Genomic DNA, 27176 nt, shown 5'->3' with positions numbered 1-27176 from the left:
CCAACCCATAGAATGGTACTGTCCGTATTTAGGATTGTCTTCCCATGTCAGTTAAGCCTCTCTGGAGATGTCCTCACAGATATGCCCAGAATTGTGTCTCCTAGGTGATTTAAGTTCTGTCAGATTGACAGCTGTCTGAGGATTGTTGTAGCTGTGATGAAACAGCTTGACCAAGAGCCGCTTGGGGAGGAAAGGGTTTATCCGGTTTATATATCCTGGGTCACAGTCTATTGAGAAAAGCTTGACCAAAAAACAAAAAAACCAAAATGACAAACAAATCCCAATCAGGATAACAATTGGGATTAATTATTCCAACAGGTGCTCCTTAGTCTACAGTCTCAACGTTCTGGCGAAACCTTTGCAAGTTATTGTTGCTTCAAAATACGCTTTAATTTTTTTTCCTGGTCTTCAGGATTTATTTTCTCTATGAGATACATTCTGCACTAAAAGCGTTATCATTAATGCTTTGAATATCAAGATTCATGCATACATATAGGGGCCTATGAATCTGCAATTGCTTTGTGGAAGCTAATCCACTTTGTGTATACACACATTCTGAAGTGTTTGAGATTGTGAGAGATGGATATGTCTACCTACCACATACCGTGACTGTTGGCAGCAGGGTCTACTCCTCACATCTTCCCAGGACCCGTTAGGCAGGTTGTCCCCAACTTACAGACAAGAGTGTATAGCAATGAGAAATTCCACCAAAGCGCCTACACTCAGAACACCAGGGAGATGTGCCAGGACACAGGCACCTCCAACCCCCTAGCCTCCTTGATTCTCTGCTTTTATTTATTTTTTTGACCTTCGTGAGGACAGGCTGCCCAGGGAGCCTTTCCTTCCCCAGACCTCTGTATTAGCCCCACCACACACAGGAACGACGGGCACAGCTCTGTCTTGTTCTTTGCAGTGTTGACCCTTGTCTGCTCGCTGACCAGTATCTGCAGTTTATCCAGGGTGACAGTTAGGCAGCAGTGCTGGCTCCTCTTTAAGTGGTAATGCCTCATCCCAGCTCTCCCAGAGTCCTCGGGATGGTGCTTGTGGAAGCTGGCCCCGTGGGGATACATGCCTCCAAGCATGGCCCTGGCCTCCTGGCTGCTTGCTCCTTCCCAATGAGGCAGTGGCTGAGTGGCCCCTGAGTTTCCAGGTCTTCCTCACTCTGGATGTCATGGCATGACCCCAAGCCTAAATACCTGTCAGGCATTATAGCTTTAGCAACATTGCGTACTTTCTTGGGGACATGTGCAGTAGACACCGGCAGACCAAAGAAACAATTCCATTTGAAGTGCGGTTGGTGAAGGGTTGAGAGTACTTGGGTTCCTTACAGGAGCATTGTGAGTTGGGCAGCTTAGTCATCGCAGATCCTTACCCTCGTGTGCACTGCACGGTGACTTACAAATCTGTGCCACCAGAGTCCACTTCTAGCCAGCTTTCCACCTGCGCACTCACAGCTAGGACATGGGTCCCGAGGGGACAGGAAGGAAAAACAGCTGGAATCTCCAGTTAGAGTCTGCTGCCCTTCCCTCTGCCTTCTGATAGGGAGTGTGAAGAGGAGCTTGTGAGGGTGGCATTCGAGTGACCGCAGCTGGTCTGCAAGGCTGTGGCACTCTCAGAAGAAAGAGCCTCACAGCTGTAGACTGTCCGTTGTTTACCTTCATGGTTGGCTGATGGGAAGCTGCGGGTCACTCCCTGCTACTACTTCACCTCAGAAGACAATACTGCGTTTTTATATTATTAGCTCAGAAAAGATCAAAATTCAAGATCCAAATTGTGTTTTTTGTTTGTTTGTTTGTTTTTGTTGCTTGTGACTAAAGTTTTGCACTGTAGCCCAGGCTAGCTTTGAACTGGTAATCCTGCCTCAGCCTCTTGACTACTAGGATTGTGTACATCTGCCGCTGCATTCACCTCCAGGTGTGGTTTCCGATGAACGTGAACAGCTTTTGCATTGTAGTAAACAGTCGTGAGCTGTACACTGTGAACATGGGGGCTGAGACCCTTTAATAAAGTTCCACATGTGGTGACCCCAACCATAAAATTATTTTCGTTGCTACTTCATAACTGCAATTTTGCTAGAGCTATGAACCGTAATGTAAATATCTGATATGCAGGATGGTCTTTATTTATTTATTAATTAAAAATTTCCACCTCCTCCCCTCCTCCCATTTCCCTCCCACTCCCCCCCAGGATGGTCTTAGGTGAAGGTGAAAGAGTCGTTTGATTCCCAAGGGGTCTCAGCCCACAAGTTGGGAACCACAGGTCTAGATCGAAGAGAATGCTCTTCCTAAGAGAAGAACTAGTAGCTCACTTTGGCAGGACATTTTTGCTTTGTGATGTTATTTATTTTCCCTGTGGCACATTGTAGCTTGTCTGTATTGTTGAGCAACATGCTCTGAATTAATGCTGAGTGGTTTAAAGGAAAGGGGAGCCAGTTTTGGAAGACAAGGACTCCAGGACACAGAGCAAATGTAAAAAAGTAGTAACTGTTGGGGAGAAGTTGGGGTGCTTCTAACATGGGCAGTACAGACTCGGCTGCTTCCGACTGTCAACGCTTCCCACCTGACCTAAATCTCTTCATTTCCTCTGACAGGGTGTGTTAAGCCTTGAATACTGTGTAGGTATTATTGGCGGCAAACCTAAACAGTCGTATTACTTTGCTGGATTTCAAGGTTAGTGGCTAAGTATGATGTTTCTTTATTGTTTTCTTTTAAGAGTGGAAAGTTAATACGAGATCGTTTGGAAACGTGATGGTTAACAGAACCCAGTGGGGACCTCCTATGGCTGTCAGTCCTTCCTCAGCTGCTGCCTTGTCGTTTGATCCACGCCGTAATTGGATTCCTAAGATGTGTGGTTAATTTCTGGTACTGCATAAACAAAGCCTAATTTATTGGTCTCCCCGAATTCCAGAAAACACCGCTGCCACGTTCTGGCGGTTGCTATTTACATATTTACCTTTTGCCGTTTCTTTAGTGGTGCTCGCTGGTGATGAAATGACAAGCAATATGTTCTTGCTGTCAGAACAAAGACGGCAATGCATTTTTCATATGCAAACTGTAGAATATAATTGTGTGTTTGTGAAAGTAATTTTATCACCAAAAATTAAATGACAGTCTCATCGCTTTATAAAATTCTGCTTATACAAGCATATTTGATTATGCAAAGTTAATCTATGCTGCGCAGCCCCGCGTTTCTGTCAGAGAGTGGCAGGCTGGCAGGCTGTTACACCTCGACTTTTTTCAGCTGCTCTACATAGAAATTGGATTGTAAGCAGTGTCATAATAAGGTGTTTTGTGAATTACTTGTCTTCTGTTTTGTCCTTGTAGATGACAGTTTGATTTACATGGATCCTCATTACTGCCAGCCTTTTGTAGATGTCAGCATAAAGGATTTCCCTCTCGAGGTACTGTACATGGAGAGTCGGTATTGTTTCCTTCCCGTGTGAAGCGGGCTCATCTTTAGGGGTGTGTGAGATGGCCGAGCTTTTCTAGAATCACAGTCACATTGCCAGCTTATAAAACCCGTCAGCTTCGGTCAAAAGCTCAGTGCTTGGCAGCTGAATTTTAATTTATGGTTTGCCATCTTCACTTATGTCCATCTCCAACTTGTTAGATCCCTTGATTGTACTGAAACGAACGCCCGAATCTCTGAGTAGTTTTTGTAGCCAGATAACTAAGTAGTGTATAAGCAGAAGAATTCATAGTGTTAGGTCTGTCCTGGAGTGGGGGGCAAAAGGACAGTTTCCCAGAGGACAGCCGACTGGCTCCGTGAGCCTCCATCCTGCTTAGATTTTCAGGGGCTCGTTTGGATTCCTAGCCATCGCTGAAGCCCGTTTTCATAGATTCTGCTTTCCCTATAGGTGGTCATTTTGTCATCCAATATTTTAAGTCAGAAACATTTGAGTTCCTAAGTGAGACAGATAACTATTATATCATCTTACTTGGCTTTTCTTAATTGATGCTTTTATGGATTAGAACGGTTTGATCACGGATGGCAAGAGCACCAATAGTAAAGGAAGGGTCAGTGGGAAGTGTGCTAAACGCTGTGTTTTAGAAATACCTTTTGAGCTAATATTAATATTAATGCCTAAGAGTTTTCAAAGAGGTGTAGATATGAAAACAAACTGCAAGATTAAAGTGTGGATTAGAAAAATGTGTTTTCAAGTGACCTAGCCTCTTTTGTAAGTTAATGCCTCAGCTGTGTTCCCCCCTTCACAGGACGCTGTGTGTGAACAGCAGAAAGAGGTCTGCTGGGCAGCTGGGCTTAAGATGGCTAGGGCCTCACCCTTGCTAGGCGAGAGCTCTACCACTGGCCTAAATCTCTAAAGCTGCAGAGACCGTGCCTATATTCCGCCCTGCCATAGGCCAAAGCAGAGCCTTTATTATTAGCCAGTGGTGATAAAACCTATTCACAGCGTACAGAGGGGAATCCCACATCATAAAGCCTCTCTTATACTTTGTTAGAATCACTTTTGCAGACTCTTTTTTTATAGATGAGGAAATTAAAATCGCAAACCTTTTCATCTGGCTCCATGTAAATAATTATAGCCATGAGATTTTAAGTGAGTGATCTAAATCTAACAGGATTGTGAAATTTTAAATAGGATACCTGCACCTTAAGATTAAAGAAGATATTTAAATATATCTTTTGCTATTATTCTTACATGTTGATTTCTTACATTTTTAGAGTTGAACTTTGAACCTTTTGAAACTAAACTTTTTTTCTGAACTATCATTTGTTGAGTTTCTAGATGAAAGTCTGTAGGCCTCTCTTGAACTTTTCCATGTATCTCTAAACGTTTTTGTTATGTCTTTATATTAATTTTCATCTTTGTGATATTATCTCACAAATATGTTAGGATATATGCCCCCTGTCAGGAACCGGACTGAAGGTGTGCATCACCACACCTAACTGAGGGCAGCTTTTAATGTATAAAGCGCCACGGTGTGATTTTCAGGGAGAGAGTGGGGTTCAGAGGAGCAGTTCAGCAACCTTAGAGGAAAGGTGGTGAAAAGTCAGTGAGAAACTAGAAGAGAATGAGAGGAACGTGAGGACCTTAGAGGTGAGTACAGGTTCAGTTGCCGGTTTTCAACGTCAGTTACCTGAATAAGACAGAATTTTAGTGGTTGGAATGGAAGGAGTATGATACGTGTGTGTGTGTATTCATGTATTTATACATATGTGCTCATGCATGTCTTACAATTGTAATTTTATGTGCCCATGTGTATCTGCGTACACACGAAATGTATATACAATGTTTCTCCTAGTCCTCTCAGCTCAGAGTTACCTGAAGGAGTCAAGTTGGGGGCATTGGCTAACTCAGTTGGCTTGCCAGCATGGCTGTGGGTATTTTCTTGATTGCTGATTGATGTGGGAAGGCCCCACCTGTAGTAATAAGAGCGGCGGGGCTGCGTCCCCAGCACCCTGGCTGCCTGGCTAGCTTATGCCCGAAATAATAACACACAAACTGTATTCATTTAATCACTGCTTGGCCCATTTCTATCTAGCCTCTTCTAGGCTAATTCTCACATATTAATTTAGCCCATTTCTAATCATCTGTGTAGCGCCCCTAGGTGCGCTTACCGGGAAGATTCTAGCCTATGTCTATCCTGGGTCGGAGCTTCATCGCGTGCGTCTGCCTGGGGAGCTGGGAGCATGGCATCTCTCTGAGGCATCTGCTCCCAAGAGGAGAGCTGTGGAGTCTGAGCTCACTTCCTCTTCCTCCCAGCGTTCTGTTCTGTTTACTCCTCCCACCTATCTTCTAACCAATGAGGGCCAAGCAGTTTCTTTTTATTTAACCAATGACCTTCCTCCATCACCCACCCACTGTGTGTGGTACCACCTTTAGGCCCTGCCCACTGTGTGGTACCACTCATAGGCCGCGCCCACTGTGTGGTACCACCCATAGGCCCCACCCACTGTGTGGTACCACCCATAGGCCCCGCCCACTGTGTGGTACCACCTCTAGGCCCCACCAACCGCGTGTTGTACCACCCTAGGCCCCGCCCACTGTGTGGTACCACCTCTAGGCCCCGCCCACCATATGTGGTACCACCCCTAGGCCCCACCCACCATGTGTGGTACCACCTCTAGGCCCCACCCACCATGTGTGGTACCACCTCTAGGCCCCGCCCACCGTATGTGGTGCCACCTCTAGGCCCCACCCACCGTGTGTGGTGCCCTCCCTAGGCAGTGGTCCTGGGCAGTGCAGGAGAGTTAGCAGAAGCTGGGGATGAGCAGTAGCAGCATTCCTCTGTGCTTTGGTCTGTTAGTTCCTGCCTTGAGCTCATGCCCTGGCTTCCTTCATGCATGGACTGTGACCTGTGAGCTGAAATCAATGCCTTTCCAAGTTACTTTTGGTTCTGCTGATGTCAGGCAACAGAAAGCAAACCAGCACAATAGTACATATGTATTATTAATGAACTGAAGTTTCTTAATTTAGACACTGTGAATCCTTATTTCATATACTTCCAGAATTATAGACCACAGTATATATTTCTTAAAAATACTATTCTGTTTATTAAAAATACTGTTTTTATTTTATTTTTTTATTATTTTTGAAATGGGGGTCTCACTATATAACTATGGCTGGTCTAAAACTCACTTTGTAGACCAGGCTAGCCTTGAACTCAGAGATCCACTGACTGCCAAGGGTTGGAGTTAGAGGCGTTTGCCACCACCCCTGGCAAATACTACATTCTTAAAGGTCAGAAAAGCCCTGTTCCTGGGCATGTGAGTCAGTTCCAGCTCCAGACTTCAGACCCTGGGAGGATCATGCAGTGGCAACTGTTTCAGCCACCACCAATAAGTTAAGAAAGATGGTGGACAGATGGACAAGGGAGTAGTGGACAGATGGACAAGGGAATAGTGGACAGATGGACAAGGGTGTGGGTGACTCTGCCAGGGAAGGGCTTTCTTCATGACTCGCGCATGCGAACTGTAGCTAGTGGACAGCTTGTTCTCTGACTGCTCAGGAAGCTTCATCCCAAGGTCCAGAATCGTGTAGGCAAGCCTGAAAGCTGCTGTCCCGGTATTGTTCCCATACTTAGGTAATAAAATGCATTATGCCAAACAATTACCATTCTTTTTTTTTTTTAACAATTACCATTCTTAATGCATATATAGAGTATGAACCCACAGTGTCTCCCTCAAGAAATGAATTACATAATTAAACATCTAATCATGTCTTGCATTAGGTGCCTAATAGTTATTTGTTCAGGCAATGACTAAATGATGCATTAAAAAATGAAATAAATAGGAGTTGACTCTTTTTTCCCCCCAGAAATATATTTCATTGTCACAGAAGAAACTATCCATAGTTATTATTCCCTAAAATGTGTATATGAGGTAGAGGCTGCTATTACCAGACACTAGAATTTTAATATTAAGTCATACATGCATAGCTTAAAGAATTACCATAAAAGGAGCATGGCCTAGCAATACCACTTCAGAAAATATTTAAAAGGTGAACTTACGTTGTAATAAATAGAAAAGATTCAGAATTTAAGTTAATGGTTTGACCTCAGAACCTGGGGAGAACAAAGCAGCCTGACCTCAGCTTAGGGACAGCGCTAGTGCTAGCTGCCAGGAGGGCCCTGCTCCTCAAGCAGCAGCAGTGACAACCAGAGATCCGTATCTGTGCTCTGGGGGTAATTAGCAAGTTCTTTGTAGATAGCAAGTTATAGTTTAGCTTTGTGGTTCTTATCTATGGTGATTGCGGTGAGACTCACACTGCCACAGTTGCTGGTGCTGGAAACACCTTAGTCACCGCTTTGTACCAAGGAGAGCTAGACGTATGTGGTTGCACCTCTCACAGTCTTTCTGACTCTCTTCCTATCAGGTAGGAAAACCTGAAGAATCAGTTCTTGTTACTGATTTTCAAAGTTTGGACAAATAATTTTAGACCATGCGTGTAAAAGATCTTCTCATAAGTATGACCTAGAGCTATGCCTTGCACCCCGTCCACTCCTCCATATCACAGTTAACAGTTTACCTAGCCTTCCTGTTCATTAAAATAAAATAATTGTAACTATATTAGCGAAAGTCCAATGAGACAGAGCTTGTATTGGCTAGTACCTGGAAGATCTGGGGTAGCTAGGTTAGACTCCACTAATTGAAAAGAGTGTTAACTAAGCTTTTTGTGCAAGTCAAGGGTTGGTGTATGTTTACTGAGGTGTTGGATTTGAATCTAACACACAGTTGGCCTGCTCAGAATGTACATTTTTTAGAGCCCCTCATGAATGAGTGAATTTCACCCCCCTTGTATCATGTTCTATATGGGAATGAACAAGACTATAAAACAATAGAAAAGAAAATTGGAAGACTATTCAATTATGTGCCAATAATTTCACACTCAGGAGGCAGAGGCAGGTGGGTTCCTGTGAGGAGGAAGCCACCTTGGCCTACACAGGCCAGCCAGAGTGATACACTGAAAGCCTGTCTCAACAACCAAATGAGCAAAACAACAACAACAACGAAATCAAACAAAACCTCTGAAGTTGACTATGTCAATATAGGACATTTACTATGAGTCTGTGTGTTAGATGTAAGAATAATAAAGGAGTTTTGAGCTTTAGAAAGAACCTTCATTTATCCATGTGTACAGCGAGATTAAAAAGGAATTTCATTCACCCATGGCCATATGCATGGTATTTGTTTCATTTTAATTCGAAGTAAATTTTTACATCTTAAAAAAGACTTATATTAGATATTTGAGTGTGTGCATCATGTGTGCAGTGCCCATGGAGGCCAGAAGGGGGCATTGGATCCCTTAGCACTGGAGTTACAGGCAGTTGTAAGCCATCTTGTAGGCACTGGGTCCTCTGCAACAGTAGCTAGTGTTTGTAACAGCTACCAAGCCATCTCTCCAGCTAGGAATTTTAATTCAGTCCCTGTTTATGGATATTTGGCTCATTTTTAGCTTTGACTATATGGCTAAAACTGCTATGAGTATTTATTTATAAACAGTAAATAGCTCAGTCTCACAAAGATGCTGGCTGACAGGGTTCTAGACTAGACTACACAGGCCAACTTTGGTGACTTGTGTTTCTTCTTTTCTTCAAGTGTCAGAAATGTATCCCACACTTGATAAACAGCGTAGGTAACATAGGATGAAGGTTTGGTTAAATATGCACCATCCTGGTTCTTGTGTTTTATGTCCTAAGAGAATGGGATGTAAGCTGCTCCTTGGAAAATATATTTATAGTTTTCAGAAAAAGTATTTACTTCAGTCCATCAAGTAAAGATAAATTAATCCCGAACTATTCTAAACATTACAGACATTCCATTGTCCTTCTCCTAAGAAGATGTCATTTCGGAAGATGGATCCTAGTTGTACGATAGGATTTTATTGTCGAAATGTCCAGGACTTTGAACGAGCATCTGAAGAAATCACCAAGGTACCGTGTTAAAAGCATGGCGTTTAATGCCTGTAAATTACCTGATTTATATTCTATAACAATAAATGTAAACTGTTTTATGTTTGTAAAATCCTCTTTGAATGTTGCTAACTTTGGGGAGCCAGTATTTGAGACAAGGTTCCAGCGACTAGTTGAAAGTGTTGTCCACTAGGTGGCAATGTTGAAACAAAAATCGTGCCAGCTCTGTCCCTGGGCAAGCAGTTAGGTTACATCCCATTTGAAGAGGGTTTTAAAGGGCACTCCCTTAGGGGTAGAAGAAAAAATTAATGAAGTATTTGATCAAGTCAAATTTCATTTCTCTTTACTCCAAGTGCTCCTTTTATTTATTTATTTTTAAAGAGAAATGATATTTTTGCGTTTCCTAGAACTGCTTTATCAAAGTGTTGTTGTTACCTTTTCATAGCTGCGTCTTGTCTGGTCTGTCTACCTAATGGCTCTTTGAAGTAGTTACGCATCTTCTTTTTGCATTTAAACTGGTGGCTGTTTTAGGTGCGTGAGTACTCCTGAAACACAGACACAGCTTTAATGCCCCCAGGATTTGGTACTTTGGGAAAGAGATAAGATTAGCTGCCCAAGAAGCCAGAGTAGCTGGACGGGTGTCTTTATCAGCAGCTATGTAGCCTGTCCTTTCGTGGTAAGTCAGAGCAGCACTGGACTCACCGCAAGGCGCTCAGAACGTGTGCCCAGATGGACTAGGGGTTTTAGTACTGTTTAGCGTCGAGTTGAATTTATTCCTTCAGGAAAGTAGGTATTTTACTTCCACAATGTAAAAATAGCATTAAGTACAAAGTCTCAAATGAGAATTTTAGTTTACTTGACCTGCCAAGAAGAACAGGAAATTGAACAGGAGCGTGAGAGAAAAACGAGCAAGGAGATATTGCGATCCGGAGCCCTGCCTCCGTCCTGCCCACAGTCTTCACCTGCTCGCTCCTCCTGGTAATAGGAGGCCAGTGAACAGAGCAAAACGTGGGGTTCCCATCGCCTCCTTCCTGGAAGTCAGGATTGACGGGGTATATTCTGGTTTGATAGTCCTTTGTCTTTATAAAATACCATGCATGTGCTAAAATATATAAATCTAGGCGATCCAATGATAGATGTTGATATTGATGAATGGTTCCTACATCAAGGTGTATTTCTCTGTTTTCATTAGCTTACTTTCTGTCTGAAAGAGGAGCACAGTCTACTCCTGTGGCAAAATGAAGCATTTACAGAGGAGTTGCATTTTGACCTTTCTGATTAAAAATAGTAATTATGGTTTCCTTTACCAGAAAAGTGATTAGAATTATTGCTGATGTATTGGAGACTGTGCAGTGCTAAGGCAAAGGGGGACTGTGCTGCCTTGTTTTCTTGTTGTACCAAGAGTTTTTAAGACCCAGTTCACTGCTTTCTTAAGAGAATGCTTTTCAGTAGTGCCCAAACCTCACTTTGTCAGTTACTGTTAGTTGGGCAGTTCTAAGTTAAGCACACACATCCCCAAACCAGAATTTGGCATTTTTAGTCAACGTAATTATTTTCCATGTTTCTTTTCTAATAGGATTTATTTTCTGTTTTCTCACTTTGAAAATTAAGCTAGGCAGTCTAGAATGTCATGTTTAATTTGTCATGTTCTGTGGGCGAATAGTCTCCTTATGCTGTGTGATTGAAAAATGTTAATAAAAATTGTTAAGCTAATTATTGGACGGAGTTCATTTTGTCAGGTACGTATGCAGCTACTGTATACAAAGCACAACGGGACCAAGATGGAATTCCTGCTTTGAATGAGACATAAAGCTTGTAGCCTCAAGTAACATTTATGCTTAAGGAGGGGGAATACGACAAGCAGACATATATATTACATTGAATATGATAAGCGTCCATATGAAACTAGAAATAAATTGATGAGAAAAGAAGCAAGTTGAGCCCAGAGAGATGGCACATCCAAGTCAAAGTATTTTATTGTGATGGTGATATTTAAGCTGAACCTGAAAGTGTATGCATATTTCCATTGCTTAGTGAGAGGCACAGTACTTAAAGGGACTAGTCAGAGGGAAGGCCAAGAGAAGCGGTTGTGGTGCACAGCCAGAGAGGGGCCCACTCTGGTGGATTTCTAGCACTTAAAAGACAGGATGTCTGTCCCCTGATGACCTGAGCCAGAACCCCAAAGGGTGTGGCCTGGTGATTTCAGTTTCTAACAAAGCAATCTTTACACCAGAGTTGGAGAACTGCTTGTGAGTCAAGCCAGGGTGGAATACTTGATATCTTCAGGTGTCACTAAGACATTTAATACATATCTTTATTTCTCTTCATAGTGGAAAACATGGGGGTAGAGTAAACTTACGATTTCCCATTTTCATTTATTTTACAAAGTTGTTTAAGTTATAAATGATGAAGAGTGTTCATCAGTCACACTGAGGCAACACAGAAAAGCAGCGAAGGCCGTGTAGACTGCCTGTGGCTTAGGAATCAGCGCAGGCTGAGTGACCCTGGAAAGTTCATTGACACAACATTGCAGAGAAGCATGAATCCCAGGCCGAAGCAGCACATTAATAATGTGTTTTGTGACATTAAAATTTAAATTTCAGGCATATAGACATATGAAGAAAAATGCATGTATTCTACCACTGTGAAAAATTACACATATAATATAATTGGCTATGCATCCAATGGATGCGGCTCTTTCCCAGTTGCTTCCTCTTCTTGTGGGTACTGGTAACGTCATCCTGGATCAGCCCGTCACACCTGTGCTCTACACATCTGCACACATCATATACTACTCCGTATGCGGTCAAACCTCTCAGGCTTTCTTTCATTGATAGTCATTTAGCTTGTTTCTAAGATCCTAAAATTGCTTATTTCTGTTTTTGTTTTTTTTTTTGTTTGTTTGTTTATGAGACAACATTTTCTTGTGTAGTCCTGGCAGTCCTGGAACTTGCTTTTGAGACCAGGCTGGCCTTGAACTCACAGAGATCTGCCTGCCTCTGCTTCCCAAGTCCTGGGATTAAAGGCGCACACCACCTGGCACTAGAGAATATTCTCGTGCCCATCTGATCCCTTTAGGATTGCATTAGACATACTGTGTACATCAGAGTCGAAGTGCTGGGCACAGGGATGCATGGATCCATGTTTGCCACATGCTGTCCGATAGAATCCGAAGGAACTGAATGCAAGAATTCCCAGCGCCTTGCATGATGACGCAGGAAACTATCTGACCCGTAATTTTAGTCAGTCTATTGGGTAGAAGTGGTGTCTGTTTGGGGTTTTAGTCTGTGTTTCTCTGACTGATAGTGAGGTTAAACATCCTGTCAGGGTTAATTGGCCCATTTGGTTCATCTTTTGTGCATTTATGGCTCCTTTTCTTTCCCCATTCTTCATGAGGGCTACTTATGAGGGAAGGCTTTGATGGCTTTATATTTGGTAAGTAATTCTGCCAGGCTACTATTTTACTTGTTAATCTATCTTTAATTTTAAGATTCCAAATAACTGTTTTTTATGTTTTTTTAAATTTTGCATCAACAGAATGTTTACTAACCAAAGATTACAAACATACTGACTTCTTCCAGAACTTTCCTGCTCCTGCTCTAAACTTAGGAACTTCCATGTTTTCCCTACACAGATAAATGGTTGGCCTGGCATCATTTGTCAAGTGTAGCCTTTCTTCATTGATTTGTAATGCCCCTTTCAAGGATTCCTGGCTGAGAACCAAAGGCGTGAGGTTGGAGAGGAAGGACTTGGTGTGGGGATGTCTCTGAAGAATCAGCAATATCAAGCAGACACTCACACTTAGATCAAGGGAAAGAGAGAACAGAAGCAGGCCTAGAGGACTAGATGAGAAAGCGGGTCATTAATACAGTCGGCCACCTACTCAAGAAATATTCGAATGCTTTACGCCTCCCATTCCTGCAGAACTCAGAGCTCCTGAGCCCATGTGGTCACACCCACTGATATAACCTATCTTCTCCTCTTCTTGTCCTAACAGGAACTAAAAACCCAGTCCCTTTGCACAGTCAGGTTTTCTGGAATGCAGACACAGCAGCTGCCGGCTTCCTAAGACTTATGGAGTCACTCTCTCTAGCTCTGTCTCTGGTCTCTTTGCCGTTATCCCTTCCTCCCATCCGTTGTCCCTCCCTTACATTTTTTTATGTCCTTTATTTTCCTACATGCTTTTTAATTTCTGGAAAGATAAGTGATTGTCATGGTTCTAATCCAAGATGTTCCCCACAGGCTCATGTGTTTGGACACCTGATCCTCAGCTGGTGACATCATTAATGGCAGAGGTTGGAGAAGCTTTAGGGCGTGAGACCCTGCTAGTGAGGAGGCTTCTCTGGGGGTTATAGTCTGGTGCTGTTTCTGTGCCCATTCTTCCTCATACCTATGCCTCCAGGAGCAGAGCTGCTCCTCCCTCCCTGGTTCCCTGCCAGGATGGACCGAATCCTGAAACCATGAGCCCAGATCAGTCCTACACGGCTTCTGCCAGATGTTTGCCACAGCGCTGAGTGGTGTGGGTGTAGGAGCAAGAGGATCAGTGGGTAAGGGGGCCGCTGCCGGGCCTCACAGCCTGAGTTAGATTGTGGGATAACTTTCCACCTGGGGTATATAATTCTCCGTTTCTTCTTTTTATTTGGTTCCTCTTTATTTAATATATTTTGTGGCACTATCATTAATTATGTACAAATTTAGGATTATTAGGCCTTATTCTTCAATGGAATCTACTGATTGATTAAAAGTTTTCTATTAGTGTGGGGTCGGTGGTGGCTCACGCCTTTAATCCCAGCACTCTGGAAGCAGAGGCAGGCAGATCTGTGTGAGTTAGAGGCCAGCCTGGCCTACAAGAGCTAGTCCCAGGACAGGTTCCAAAGCTACAAAGAAACCCTGTTTTGAAAAACCAAAAGAAAAAAAATCTATTGATTTATTTAAGAGTTTTATTAGATTTATTTGTCCTATTCTATGTGTGACTATTTTGCCTGCATGATGTCTGTGCCCCACAGATGTGCATAGTACTCAAGGCAGTCTGAAGAGGGCATCAGATCCTCTGGAACTGGAGTTACAGATGGTTGTGAGCCACCGTGTGGGTGTTGGGAATCAAACCTGGGTCCTCTGGAAGAGCAATTAGTGCTCTAAACACCAAGCCACCTCTTCAGCCCCTGGATTGTTTTTTTTTTTTTTTTTTTTTTTGAGACAAAACCTGTGGTCTTGAAAACTATGTAGCTGAGGCTGGACTTATTCTTTCTATTTAAAAAAAATTATCATTTGTGTGTGTGTGTGTGTGTGTGTGTGTGTGTGTGTGTGTGTGAGTGTACATGTGTAGATCAGAAGACAGCTTGAGGGAGTCAGCTCTCCTTCCGCCACATGGATTCCCACAGTCTTCCTCAGGCTGCCAGACATGGCAGCAGCCCCCTTTACCCGCCAGCTATCTTGATGGCCCAAATTCCAGATCCTCCTGTTTCTGCATCGCAAGTATTGGGATAACAGGCCTGCACCACCTCGCCTGGCCCAACTGGATCATCTACCATGATATAATTGCGTCCCCTGTCTCTGTAATAAATATTTCCTGCCTCATGCTCTGTTTCTGGGCTTTGCTGTCCCCAGTTTGCATCTTGGAGGGTGCTGGATTCCTTGTGTTGTAGCGAGTGTCACCCTTCCCGATGCCCTTGTTCCTTCCTGTCTCACGCTGCTTTCTTCTGGGGTCTTTCTTAATTGCTTTCATGGTTATTTCTTTCCGTGCTGTTTATTGGTGAAAAAAATATACTGCTTTTGTTTTCATCTTTATTTTGCCTCCATTTAACAGAAACAATTTGAAATCTTAAAGAAGAGTTGAGAATATAATACAGCTACCTTCGTGTTGGAACTGTCTGAGAGTAATTGCTAGCATAATACCTCATAATTGAGTGTGCAGTTCTTACAAACAAGGACACTCTCCTGCATCAGCTCAGTTCAGCGGTCACTGTCAGGGAAGTGACACAGTTTATCATGTTAGAGCCTGAGCTCTAGAAGGCACGGTTTGGCCTGGTGTGGCTGAGTGACCGGTTGACAGCCGTGCGCGGCAGCTGTGTCTCAAATCCACTCAATCTAGAGAAGTTCTCCGTCCTCCCTGGCTCTCACATGAGCGTGTAGTTTTAAAGATGACTAGACCTGCTTAAAACAAAAACAGAAAACGGGACATCTTTGATAATTTTTCAGCTTGTGCCCACGGGGCAGGTTTGCCTCCTGTTTCCTCAGAATTTTGAGGTCCCCCACATTTGTCTGGTGTCTTACAGCAGGTGACACAGAATATGGTATTCTTACTGAATTTCAGTGGCTGGCACATGGTTTTAGTTTGTCCCTTTACTGGCATCTAACTCCCATCACTTACTGTGATATCTACTGCATCACTGTACTAAGTAGGCCAGAGAGATTTCTCCCACCCTGTCGTGGAAGCCTGCTGTGCCCAGCCCCACCTAGTGGCCTTGGAAATGAATTGTCTTGGAGGTATTTTCCTCCCCTTGTTTCCTGGCCCCTGGCGTCTCCTGACTAATCCCCTTCCCTTGTCAGGGTTCTCACTCCATAGATACGCTCATCTCATTGCTTTCAAAGCTTTTCAACAAGGCTTTTTTTTTTTTAAATCTATTTATTAATTCCTTATGATTGCTCTTAGTGGTAGAGTTATTTTGACACACACTGTTTCATTGGGCTCTCCTAACAATGATATTTATAAAGTGGCTTTTAGCTATTTTTTAAAGCTGTATGACTTGACTATAAAATGAAAAGATCGATTTTAAAAATCATAAAATTATTTTTATTTTTTATTTCACTAGAATTTTGCCACAGGCACTATGTATAGAAAAAGACCTGTTGCATTTTATTTAATATCCATCCCAAGGCGAGTGGCCACTAAAGTAAGTTATAAAAGCACGACGGTAGAGCACAGCAAATGGGAAAGAAGTGGGTGAGCCATTCCATGGGCCCTGCCTCAAGCTGGGTCTTTCTCCACCTCACGCCTACGTCTGCAGCATAGGGAACTCCTCCCATCTCTCCTGACCAGGCATGGAGTGGTCACTTCTGTCCCCTCTCATCATGCTGGCCCATCGTGACATCTTCCTGTTTCTTAACAGTCACCGTGCCACACCTCCAGTCTGCTGCAGCGTAGGTGCCACAGTCATTTCATTTAAAGCGGAGAGATGGCTCAGTGGTTAAGAGCACTGGCTGCTCTTATAGAGGCCCTGGCTTTGATTCTTCACTCCCCTGTGGTAGCTCATAACCCTCTGTCTAGTTCCAAGGGATCTGATGCTGTGTTCTGGCCGCCATGGCTACTGCACAAATGTAGTGCACAGACAGACACACAGGCAGAATACCCATACTCATAAAGGAATAAAATAAGTTAAATTAAAAATGTGATTAAGCTTGTGCTAATAACTTCTCATTCATACCTTTATAGTTTCTTTCCAACCCACTCGGTGTCAAAGCCCAAATGTGTACCAACCCATGTGGCTTCATGGGGCCTGAGAGCAATCCCTGCTTCCTCCTCATCAGGCCCCGACCTCACCTTCTACCCTTTTCTCCCAGCCCTTGTCCAGCCACCGCTAACTGAGCCTCTGCTTGTTCATGGGGTTCTCTTTGTATGTAGAATTCTCTTCTGACAGAGACACCTGTGTTCCCTCCTTTGCGTCTTCCAGGTCTGCGTTCATGTTCTCTGCTTAGACTCCTAGCCATCTGCCTGTAGCAGCCCCTCCCTGTTTTGTCTCCTTAGCACACTTACTATCGTTCATTTTACACGTGTGTAACGCGTCTGTGTGTGTTCTGCTGCTTCGGGCACACACGTGTCTTTTCCACAGCAATGCCACCTTGGCCAAGTTAAGGAAATGGGCTGAGTTCATTGCTGAATCACCAATGCTTACTTAGACTTGCCTGTCCCATTCTACAGGCCAGTAGGTGTTTGTTGAGAGGAAGAGACCTTGTTGAAAGCTTTTCTCAGCCGTTCTCAACGAGTTCCATGGTCGAGCTATGTAGGAAGTCTGGTATATGTTCACCTATTCATCTGCAGCTCTGTGTCCTGTAGGGAACTGCTGCTGACATGTTTGATTGTCCCCTCAATGAGAACACCTTTCTTAGGAAGTTCTCAGTTTTGAATTCTAATTGCTACAGCCTAACTGCTCTGATACGCTGTGCCTCTATGTACACCGGGTATATATGCGGGGCGCAGGCTTACAAGCAGGCCAACTCGCATACACATAAAATGAATGTCTTCAGAAGACATGGGCACCTAGAAGACGAAGAGGCAGTGCCAAGCCACGCCCCTTGCCACACCTCAAGACTGTGCTCTTTCGTCTCAGTCTCCCGCTTACACGTGAACCCACCTTCCCGCGGCAGACCAGCTCTGTTCCTAGTTGCACAGAGAACACACATTCCCGAAAGTCTTTTCGATTGTCAGGTAAATCCTGCTGTTGAAAAGCGGCTTGCTTTTTGTTGTTTGTCTTACGTTGGGTTGGAACTTGCCTCTGTAGGCCTTGTCCTCAGTAGTCACAGAGGGAGAGAGTTTGCTTTCTTGTCTTGGAACAAGATTCCTGTTATGGCTTCCTGAGTCCATCACAGTTTCACCTCTGTGAAATCGCTCTTGTGTTTTAGGCACATGTTTATAATATTTCCCAAAGATGCTCTTTCTAGCTCTACATTCTCCAATTATACCCTTTTCCTTCTGGAATCCAGTGATAAGGACTCTTGATTCTTATGTAATCTTCAGTGGTTTTGAGTTTCATTAGGAAGACAAGAGTAGACATTAACAATAAATGACTCTGTATGTTTAATAAATGCCAGAAGATTAATATTATGATAACAGCAATATCAGTGATAAAACCAACACATTAGACACCAGACAGTCTTGTAAGAATTTAAATATATTAACTGTCAGTCTGTACAGCAACTCTCTGGGGTAGATGCTAGCATCTCTGGCATTTACCTATCTCTAGCTAAGTGAGGTAAGACAGTCTGGTCAGGTAACTTGCTCAGGCCCACACAATTCACAGGTATCTGGCTCTGAACAGAGTCTGCCCAGTGCCACAGTTAATGTTAGTCACCTGTACACCGTACTGGGCAAGTCTGTGGGTCTGAGAGGCGCCGTCAGTGTGGTCTGAGGTAGCGTCAGGAGAATCTGGGCGGACTGCTCCCGTGCAATCAGGAAAGAAGTGTGAGGAAGGACTAGCCAGCACTGTGGGTAGAAGCTCTCTGAAGAACGTTGTGAGAAGTTTGTGCTAGAGTGGTTATCAATCGAGTGTTTAAGCAAGCAATGAAACCCAAACCACCTTTCATCCGATTTGTCAGGACCCGAGATCTGCCCTCAAGGGCCTTGCTTTCCTGTCTTCTCTCATCTGTCTGCTCAGATGTGCTGAGGATGCGGGCATCCACAGTCTTCAATCCCTCTGGCTCCTCTGCCAACAGGGCCTGCTTCGTGTCATTTGGGTCTCAGCCTCAGCCTGGCCGCTTCTGACCACAGAGCCTGAAGACGTCCTTAGCACATGGCCTTGCTTATTTTTTACCACGCTTCTCATTTGTGAATGGCACACAAATTCCACTGGGTAATTGTTTAATCCCCATCTTGCTTCCTTTTTTTCAAGGAGAATCCTGATTGTATCCGTGATGATAATACGCCCTTCTACTCATGTTACTAGGGTCTCAGTCTGGATACAGTTTGAGCAGTGAAGCATGGGTGGGCGTGGACCAGGAGTTTGGGGGATGTTTTGCTGATGAAATGGGATCTGTGTGCAACGTTGTCACGCTCACATCCCCCTGCCCCTCCCTTGAAGGCAAACTAAACCTATGGGATGTTAGTAATCTTCTGTAATTGGGAGAGCAAGGTCAGAGAATTATAGAAACTGTCTTTTGATGTCTGCTAAACAATGCAAGCTTTAAAAAAAGACTTCTTGTTACCTTTATTAATTGTCTTTGTTTTGTTTTGTTTTTGTCTTTGTTGCTTACAACAGCTCAACTACTAATTCATATAAAGGTCTCACTGTTAACAGGGAATTCTGGAAGGGAATAATCTGGGGAGGAAGAACTTGTTCTATTTTGTTAGGATTGATTTGATCCGATGTTGCAATAGGCCCTCCTTGTTGTATGCTGTGTAGCATAGTAGTCATGTTAGAATTAAGCTGCCGGCGATCAAAACCTGGCTGTGTCCGTCCCTTCTAGCCATACAGCCTTAAAGAAGTCACCTGATCCTGGAGTCTTCACTCGCCTCGGCTGCATATGGTCGGGTGACGATAATGCTTAGTAGAGAAATAGTTGAAACTGAGAGCAGGTAATATTTTAAGGGGGCGAATATAGGATGAGCTAATGTGTAGGAGAGGTGAAGCGTTTATTTTATATCTGTATTTGGGGATGTGGAAATACACAGAGACAGTGAGTAAAGGAAGGGATGAAAGATCATTCTGAAAACACCGGGAAGATAACATTACAAAACCAAAAGAAACCATTTAAGAAAGAAATACTCAGTGTTGGTCATCATAGAAATAAGGCAAGAATAAGAACATTATAGGGTGTTTATTTGAGAGGGAGAAGTGCGGCTGGATTTAAGGGTGAGCAGTGAGGGGGGCATAAGAGGGCTGACAGCACCTGCATCTTTAGTTCCACCACACGGCTCTGTAGTAGCAAAGGGACATCTCCACGTGTGCATCTGATTTCATGTGTGTGGGCTTGTCACCTGTGTTTGTCTGTGTCTCATGTGTGTGCCTGCTGCCCATAGCAGCCAGAAGAGGGTGTCAGGAATTACAGATGGGAATCAAACCTGGGACCTCTGTAGGAGCAGCTGGTGCTCTTAACCGCTGAACCATCTTCTCGGCACTCTTTAATGTGTGTGTGTGTGTGTGTGTGTGTGTGTGTGTGTGTGTGTGTGTATGTGTATGTATGTGTGTGTATACATACTTAGTTTTAGTTTTGGTATTTTAAGACAGTATCCTGATAGAGTCAGTCTAGGCTGGCATCTAACTCTTGATCATCCCAAGTACTTGGGAGTGTGCCACACTTATGGGTGTGTGCTATCATTTCTGACTTATGGTATACGTTAGTCTGTATTGTACATTTGCACATGTCACCGAACAAGTGTGTATATAAGATTATGACTGCCATGCTTTAAACAATTGAAAGGCCTTTCAAGGTGATTTTCACAATTCTTTTATTTCTCATGCTTTTGGCCGACTTTGGAATGTGGCCAGCACGCCCAGTGCAGCTATTACGGACAGTCTCAGCAGACTGCTGCCAACTGTAGTGATTGCCATGTTTACTGGGAGGCCATAGTGGAATGGACTTTGGCATGAGGAAAGAGATCATCCCTTGTTTTACCTCTGTTCTTCTAACTAGCTTTATGATGAAATAAATTACTCCACCCCTGTCTTCTAGATTTTTTTCTTTCTAAATTCTGAAGCCTGTCCGCCCAGTGCATAGATAAAAGTATGATCATATTTCTTTCCTGTAAAGGAATCTATGACTTGCTTTTCAGGTAATAAAGCAGCTTCAGCATGTATTTGGCTATGCTGTAAAAACAGAATAGAATTTAAACTTGTCTAAAGTTGAAGAGCAACCTCCCTACCCCTTTTTGGAAATCAATTATGCTGTAGTAAATTAATTTATCTTAAAAATTTAAAAATGCTATTTTCTTAACATGAAAAATATGTATTTAAAAGTTTAGGAAAAAATACATACATACATACATACATACATACATATATATGTTATATATTCCAACAGGAAAAAAGCCAATTGTTAATTTTCCACTCTAGAGACAAATGTTAATATTTTCAATGTATTTCTTCCAGCCTTCAAAAGGCATACAATTATTTTAATGTGCTTTAGGTTAAGTTTTATAAATAGCTTTATATTCTGTTTAAAGATATACAGTAGGGCAGGGAGATGGCTCAGCAGGTGAGGGCATCTCCGAGAAGCCCTGGTGATGTCGATTCTGTTCTTGGTACCACACAGCTGAAGGAAAGAGTCGACTCCAGAAAACTGTCCTCTCACCCCACAGGTGCCTTCACACGTATGTAATAAAGCTTGTAAAAGATTATATAACGAACATTGGGGCCTGGAGAGGTGGCTCAGCAGTTAAGGGTGCTTCTGCTCTTCCAGAGAAGCCGAGTTCAGTTCCCAGAACCCACATCGGGAAGCTCACAACTCCTGGTAACTCCAGCTCCAGGGGATCCAGTGCCCTCTCCTGCCCGTCAGCAGCACTTGCACACACGTGGCATATGCATGTGTATGTGCAAGCACACACATATAAATACAAACCTTAAAAAGACATACAGTAAACAGTTCCCTAAATAATTAAATAATTGATGTTGTATTTAACTTGGAATAGTATTAAATTAGTGATATATTGTCTCACATAGATAACCTAATTTGGAATTTTTAAATGTAGATTTTGTATTATCTACTTTGGAAAATCCCAAAATTTTGACAAAATTGTCAGTGTTCCAATTAAAAAAGAATACCAGACTTCTCTTTCTTTCTTTCTTTCTTTCTTTCTTTTTTTTAAAAAAAACCAATTTCCTTAAGATGTATTTCTATTTTTATTTATGTACCTGTGTTTGTCTGTGTGGGTGCACACTGAGACCAGAAGAGGACATTGGCTCCCCTGGAGCTGGAGTTACCCGTGGTTGTGAGCCACCTGATGTGAGTGCTGGGAACCAAACTTGGGTCCCTGGAGGAGCAGCAAGTGTTCTTCCTCCCTGAGCCATCTGCCCAGCCCTCGGTTTTTCAAATCAGTACTTTGTATTTTTAAAGCTGTCTTTCTGCGCTGCCCTTAGCTACGGGAAGTATCTGGGAGGTATGTGGGCAGGTGTTTGGAGCTGCGTGTATCCATGATGAACCGCTGATGTGGTACTCATATTCTCTGGCCGCGTGATCATTTGAGTGCTTGAATTCGTCTGTTTAGAAGCGAGAATGAACTAGACAACTTACAGAGCCTCCTTTGGTTTTCATTTGTCTTGAAATGATGACTCACTTTCCATAGCATGTTGTTGATCGGGTTTCATTTAGCTTCATCTTCTAGGTAACTGTCCGGTATAGTGCATAGTTTTCTTTTTTATTAATTAAATTTATTCATTTGTTTTGCATCCCAACTTCAGTTTCCCTTCCTTCCTCTCCCCCCATTCCCTCCTGCCACTCCCCCCCCCAGAATGTTTTAATAGGCTGGATAATCTTGAGCGTTTACCTTTAGCTTCACAACAAAACTGAGCGGGAAAGTTCCCCCCAGACCTTCCTCCCCACCATCAGTCTTCCACAGCAGGGCAGTGTGTCTGTTACAGCCAAGGCACTCAGATTGACACGTTGCTATTGTCCCAAATCCAGAGTCTTAAGATTTACACTGTGTGCTGTATATTCTGTGGCTTTTGACAGACATATTGAGACACATGTCATTATAATATCATAAACAATAGCTTAACTGTCAGAACCCTCTCTGCTCTGCCTGATCAGCCTCTGTCCTCCTAGACACCGAGCTTTTTACTGTGCCCATCATTTGCCTTTTCCAAAATGTCCTCCAGCCGAGGCCATGCAGTACGTAGTCTCCTTGGACTGACCTTCTCCGTGTGGTGATATGCACTTGAAGTTTTCACGTGTGTTTTGAAAGCTTACTTCTTTCCATCACAGACTAGCATTCTGTTTTTTGGATTACCACAATTTATTTGTTCTCTCATTAAAAAAACAACAACAGCATCGTGATTACCTTCAAGTTTTGACAATACAAAGAGAACTGCTGTAGACATACAGATGCAGGGTTTACATAAGTGTATTTATTTTATGTATATGAGTGTTCGCCTGCAGGAATGTATGTGCATTACATGTGTTCCTGGTACCTATGGAGGTGAAAGGGTTGGATCCTGTGATAGCTGAGTTATATAGGCAGTTGAAGATGCCACGTGGGCGCTGAGTCTGATCTCTGTCCTCTCAAGAGCAGCCAGTGCTCCTAACTGCTGAGTCCCCTCTCCAGCCCTCTGCTGAAGGGTTTATGTGGACACTGCATTTTAACTAACTTGGATAAACCTTTATTTTTAATTTTATGTATGGGTGTTTCCCACATGTATGTCCACGGAGGGCAGAAAGAAGGCGTCGGATCTCCTGGACCTGGAGTTTGAGATGGTCATGAGCTACCATGTGGGTGCTAGGAATTGGATCCTGGTCCTCTGGGAAAGCAGTCAGTGTTCTTAACCCTGAGCTGTTTCCCCAGCTCCCTGGATAAACCTTTAATATATTTCTCATTTGAGAGCCTTTAATCTTACTGTAGATAAACTCAGAGAGATTGTGCCATTGCTAGTTCTCAAAGCTGGAACCGACATGTTTTTTTTTTTTGTGTAGGAGGCTTAGATTGCAGGAGGGTAAACGCACTTTATAAAGGGTAAAAGTTTTCTTTCTGACGTTTTCTCTGTGGTGCAGATTTAAATCTGATGATCGATGAGCATCTTGGCCATAGCCAACAAACCCAAAAGTCTCCTTTCTGATCTTGGAAGGAAAGGTGACGATTCTAAGGTTAGCCGTGCCGTGTTGATCTGAGAACAATGTAATATGGACGCTTGCCCATCAGATACCAGACTTCACAAGTGACACGGAATGGATATAAAGTGACAGGCAGGTCTGGCGTGTTTCCCAGCTGTTGGCTGGTGGAGGATGAGTCCTCAGATGCCAATCCTTTCCGCCTCTTGTTCTTTATTTTCCATATTTTTGTCCTTCTCCTCATTTTTTGTAGGATGCAAATCAAATAAACTAGAGCAAAGTATAAATTAGAAGCCTGCTATGAATTACAGGATCTGCTGTCATCACCTCTGTTTTAGTACTTGGCTGTTTTAACAGGGTTTGTTTCCATGCAACAAAAAATGTGTTTTATGCTAAATGTCTCATTGAAATGTTTTTTACATTGTCTCTTTTGCCAGAGCTCCCTATTTAAGCCATGTTTCGAGAGAGCTTACAAGTGTGTGTGTGTGTGTGTGTGTGTGTGTGTGTGTGTGTGATAAATCTACAGGTAATAACAAACCATATTTAACTGACGACTGGTGATGTGTCTATGTACAGTTGGTATTCTCTCAGCCTTTGCTGTGTAACTTGAACTTTTCAGAATTTTAATGGCATTTATTGGCAACAAAACTTGGTTTCTTCTGGGTCTGCTGGTACATGCCTGTAATCCCAGTATTCTGGAGACAGGGCTGTTATGAGGTTGAGGCCAGTCTGGGCCATCTTATCTCAAGAGCGAAAAAAGAGAAAGAAAATTTTCTGTTCAAATATTCTTCAGAGAAGGTTTTCTATTCATTTTTATGAACATTATTTACATGTTACTAGAATTTTGTTTAACAGAAGATTTAAAATTGTTCAAAGTATACTTGAATCTGCAACGTATAAACATTTATTTTGTAATACTTGCGCGTTTCCCACAAGATTGTAGGGGCTGCTTCTTCTTTTTTTTTTTTTTTGGTAAGGAGGCACTGTGTTATTGCTGTACAAGAGGTCATTGTTCCATGTTGACTGTATCAAAGCAGAAACATTTCAGTCACAATTGTTGGTATAGGAATCTTTGAAAATACCAAACTTATTTTTTAATTTTTTATTACATTTTTAAAATGTGTGTGCCATTTTTTACAAGTAGAAGTCCGAGGACACCTGTGGGAATTAATTCTCTCCACCCTGTGGGTGTCGGCCATTGACTGAGCTCGGGTTGTCAGGCTTGGTGGCAAACATCTTTACCCACTGAGCCATCTCATTGGCCCTCAAACTGAGTTTTTAAAAGAGCTTTGTATTCTTGCTTTCAGTCTTTTAAAAACAGTTCTCTCCTAGGGAGGTTGACTAACTTTGGCTGTGGCATAGATGATGAGGGTGAGTGATTTTTAAGGCCACCTTGAGGTAGTTGCAGAACTGAGCCCGTACCGCGCCATCTGAATCTGACTTGGTGTCGCATTGTTTTTGTGTGCCTTACCTCAGCAAACCATTTTCACAACAGTTCACCGCAGTTTTGTCACGTTCTGCCTGCTAGCTAAAAGAAGATACATTTGAGCTAGTTCTTCAGCATGACTGCAAAATAATGGGGCTAGAAGGCTGTGGGAGACCTTGGGGTGGAAGAACCCGGCGATCTAGCTTGTATTTTTATGGGTAAACTGATCCTCTTTAACCCTGTAGGCAGGACGGTTAAAACAATAGCACTGGGTGAGTGTAAGGGAGAGACATGTACAAGACAAAGCCGGGGCTGAAATGTTTAGTTTTGTCGTGTGGCCCTACTATGCGCAGTTGCCTCCAGTGTGTGATTCGTTGTGCTGTCTCTTGCAGATGTTGAAAATTTCCTCTAAGGAGAAATACCCATTGTTTACTTTTGTGAACGGCCATTCCAGAGACTTTGATTTTACATCTACTGCAGCCAGTGAAGAAGACCTTTTCTCAGAGGACGAAAAGAAAAAATTCAAAAGATTTAGCACAGAAGAGTTTGTCTTGCTTTAAAGACGAGTGCATTCGTGTTTCTGAGAAGCACTTGACCACAGGAGGGCCACGGAGAGTAACAAGCAGGCACGAGATCCTCTGCCGTCCAATCCTAACTGTGCACCGTCCTTCTAACAGTGCGCATTTGAAAACACCCAAACGTGAAAGGATTTTTTCTGAAAGAAATCACTTGATGGCCTTGCTTTCGAGTGATAAATAACAGTGGTTCCGGTTGCATTCCTACTTCCCAAAGACATGCTGACGAAACACTACCTTAACCATAAGCCTTTTGGTCCCCAGCATCTTCTACCTGAGCCCGTTGGTCCCCTGGAGGTTTTGTGATACAGGTTCCCTCAAAGATTGGGATCACCAAACTAATTTTTAAAGCCTTGCTTGGTGTTAATGACAAGAGACCAGAGACTGGATCTTCAGAACTACCCAGGCTCCTGCTGTTAACGGAACCAGAGGGTGCTTTGGATTTGTGTATCTGGATAACTAAATGGACGCGTCAAATCATGTAAGCAGGAGTTTATGGCAATACTTAACAACATGGTTTTATAGTAGCTACTCCTTATGCTTGTGCAGAGCAGTGAAGAATGAATATAAAGCATTGTCTTTTCTTTTCTTTCTTTGCTTTTTTTTCCAATCCTGGGGATCGAGCCCAGGGCCTTGTACATGCTAGGCAGGTGTTCTACCTCTGAGCTGTCCTAAAGTGTAAATTTCCCCCATGTATTTAAAAGTTAAGTTTTTAGTTGTATCTATATTTATTTTAATTAGATAAAGGAAATTGTTTCCTATCTTAAAAGTGAACTTTTGTAGTATGTTAGGGCATCTCTTGGGTATACAATGGCACTGGGTTTTGATCCTACTTCATGTTCTGGCTTTGTGGGAGCCTAGCCAGTTTGGATGCTCACCTTCCTAGACCTGGATGGAGTGGGGAGAACCTTGGACTTTCCACAGGGCAGGGAACCCTGACTGCTCTTTGGACTGGAGAGGGAGGGAGAGAGAAGTAGGGGAGGGGGAGAGGAGTGGGAGGAGGGGGAGGGAAATGGGAGGCTGGGAGGAGGTGGAAATTTTTTTAAAGAGTGGTTAAAAAAAAAAGTGAACTTTTGTGGAAATCTAATGTATTACCCAATTTTTAAGTCTAAAGATGAATAGCAAGAACGATATGGATGTTTTTGATTTTGCTGTTTGTTTAAAGTGTTGCCATGGTGTTTAGAGGTTAAGACTGTTTACAGGTTAAATCTGCCTTAAGTGTGTTGAGAGTTTACTTAAAGACAAATTTGTGATATAAAAATATGCCAGGATTATAAAATAAATACTTTAATAAACATGTGAGAACATAAAATGCTTTTGTTTTGGTTT

At 42.9% G+C, this 27176-nt stretch overlaps 1 protein-coding gene across 2 annotated transcripts in view; it reads left to right on the top strand.

Annotated features, from left to right (window-relative positions):
- The window catches only part of Atg4c (autophagy related 4C cysteine peptidase), a 67215-nt gene extending 40469 nt beyond the window's left edge, over nt 1-26746 (top strand). For both annotated transcript variants that reach the window (XM_041652057.1, XM_041652056.1), the window contains exons 8-11: nt 2591-2669; nt 3324-3400; nt 9276-9395; nt 25665-26746. In XM_041652057.1, coding sequence (XP_041507991.1) covers nt 2591-2669; nt 3324-3400; nt 9276-9395; nt 25665-25832 — 444 coding nt within the window. In that variant the 3' untranslated portion in view covers nt 25833-26746. The remainder of the gene's footprint in view (nt 1-2590; nt 2670-3323; nt 3401-9275; nt 9396-25664) is intronic.
- Nucleotides 26747-27176: the final 430 nt, after the last annotated feature.

The sequence above is a fragment of the Microtus oregoni genome, unplaced genomic scaffold (assembly GCF_018167655.1).
Source record: "Microtus oregoni isolate MIOR12 unplaced genomic scaffold, Mior012 000005F_ref0000423, whole genome shotgun sequence".
In the NCBI taxonomy this organism is placed as follows: Eukaryota; Metazoa; Chordata; class Mammalia; order Rodentia; family Cricetidae; genus Microtus; species Microtus oregoni.
This window is presented reverse-complemented; position numbering and strand designations above follow the sequence as displayed.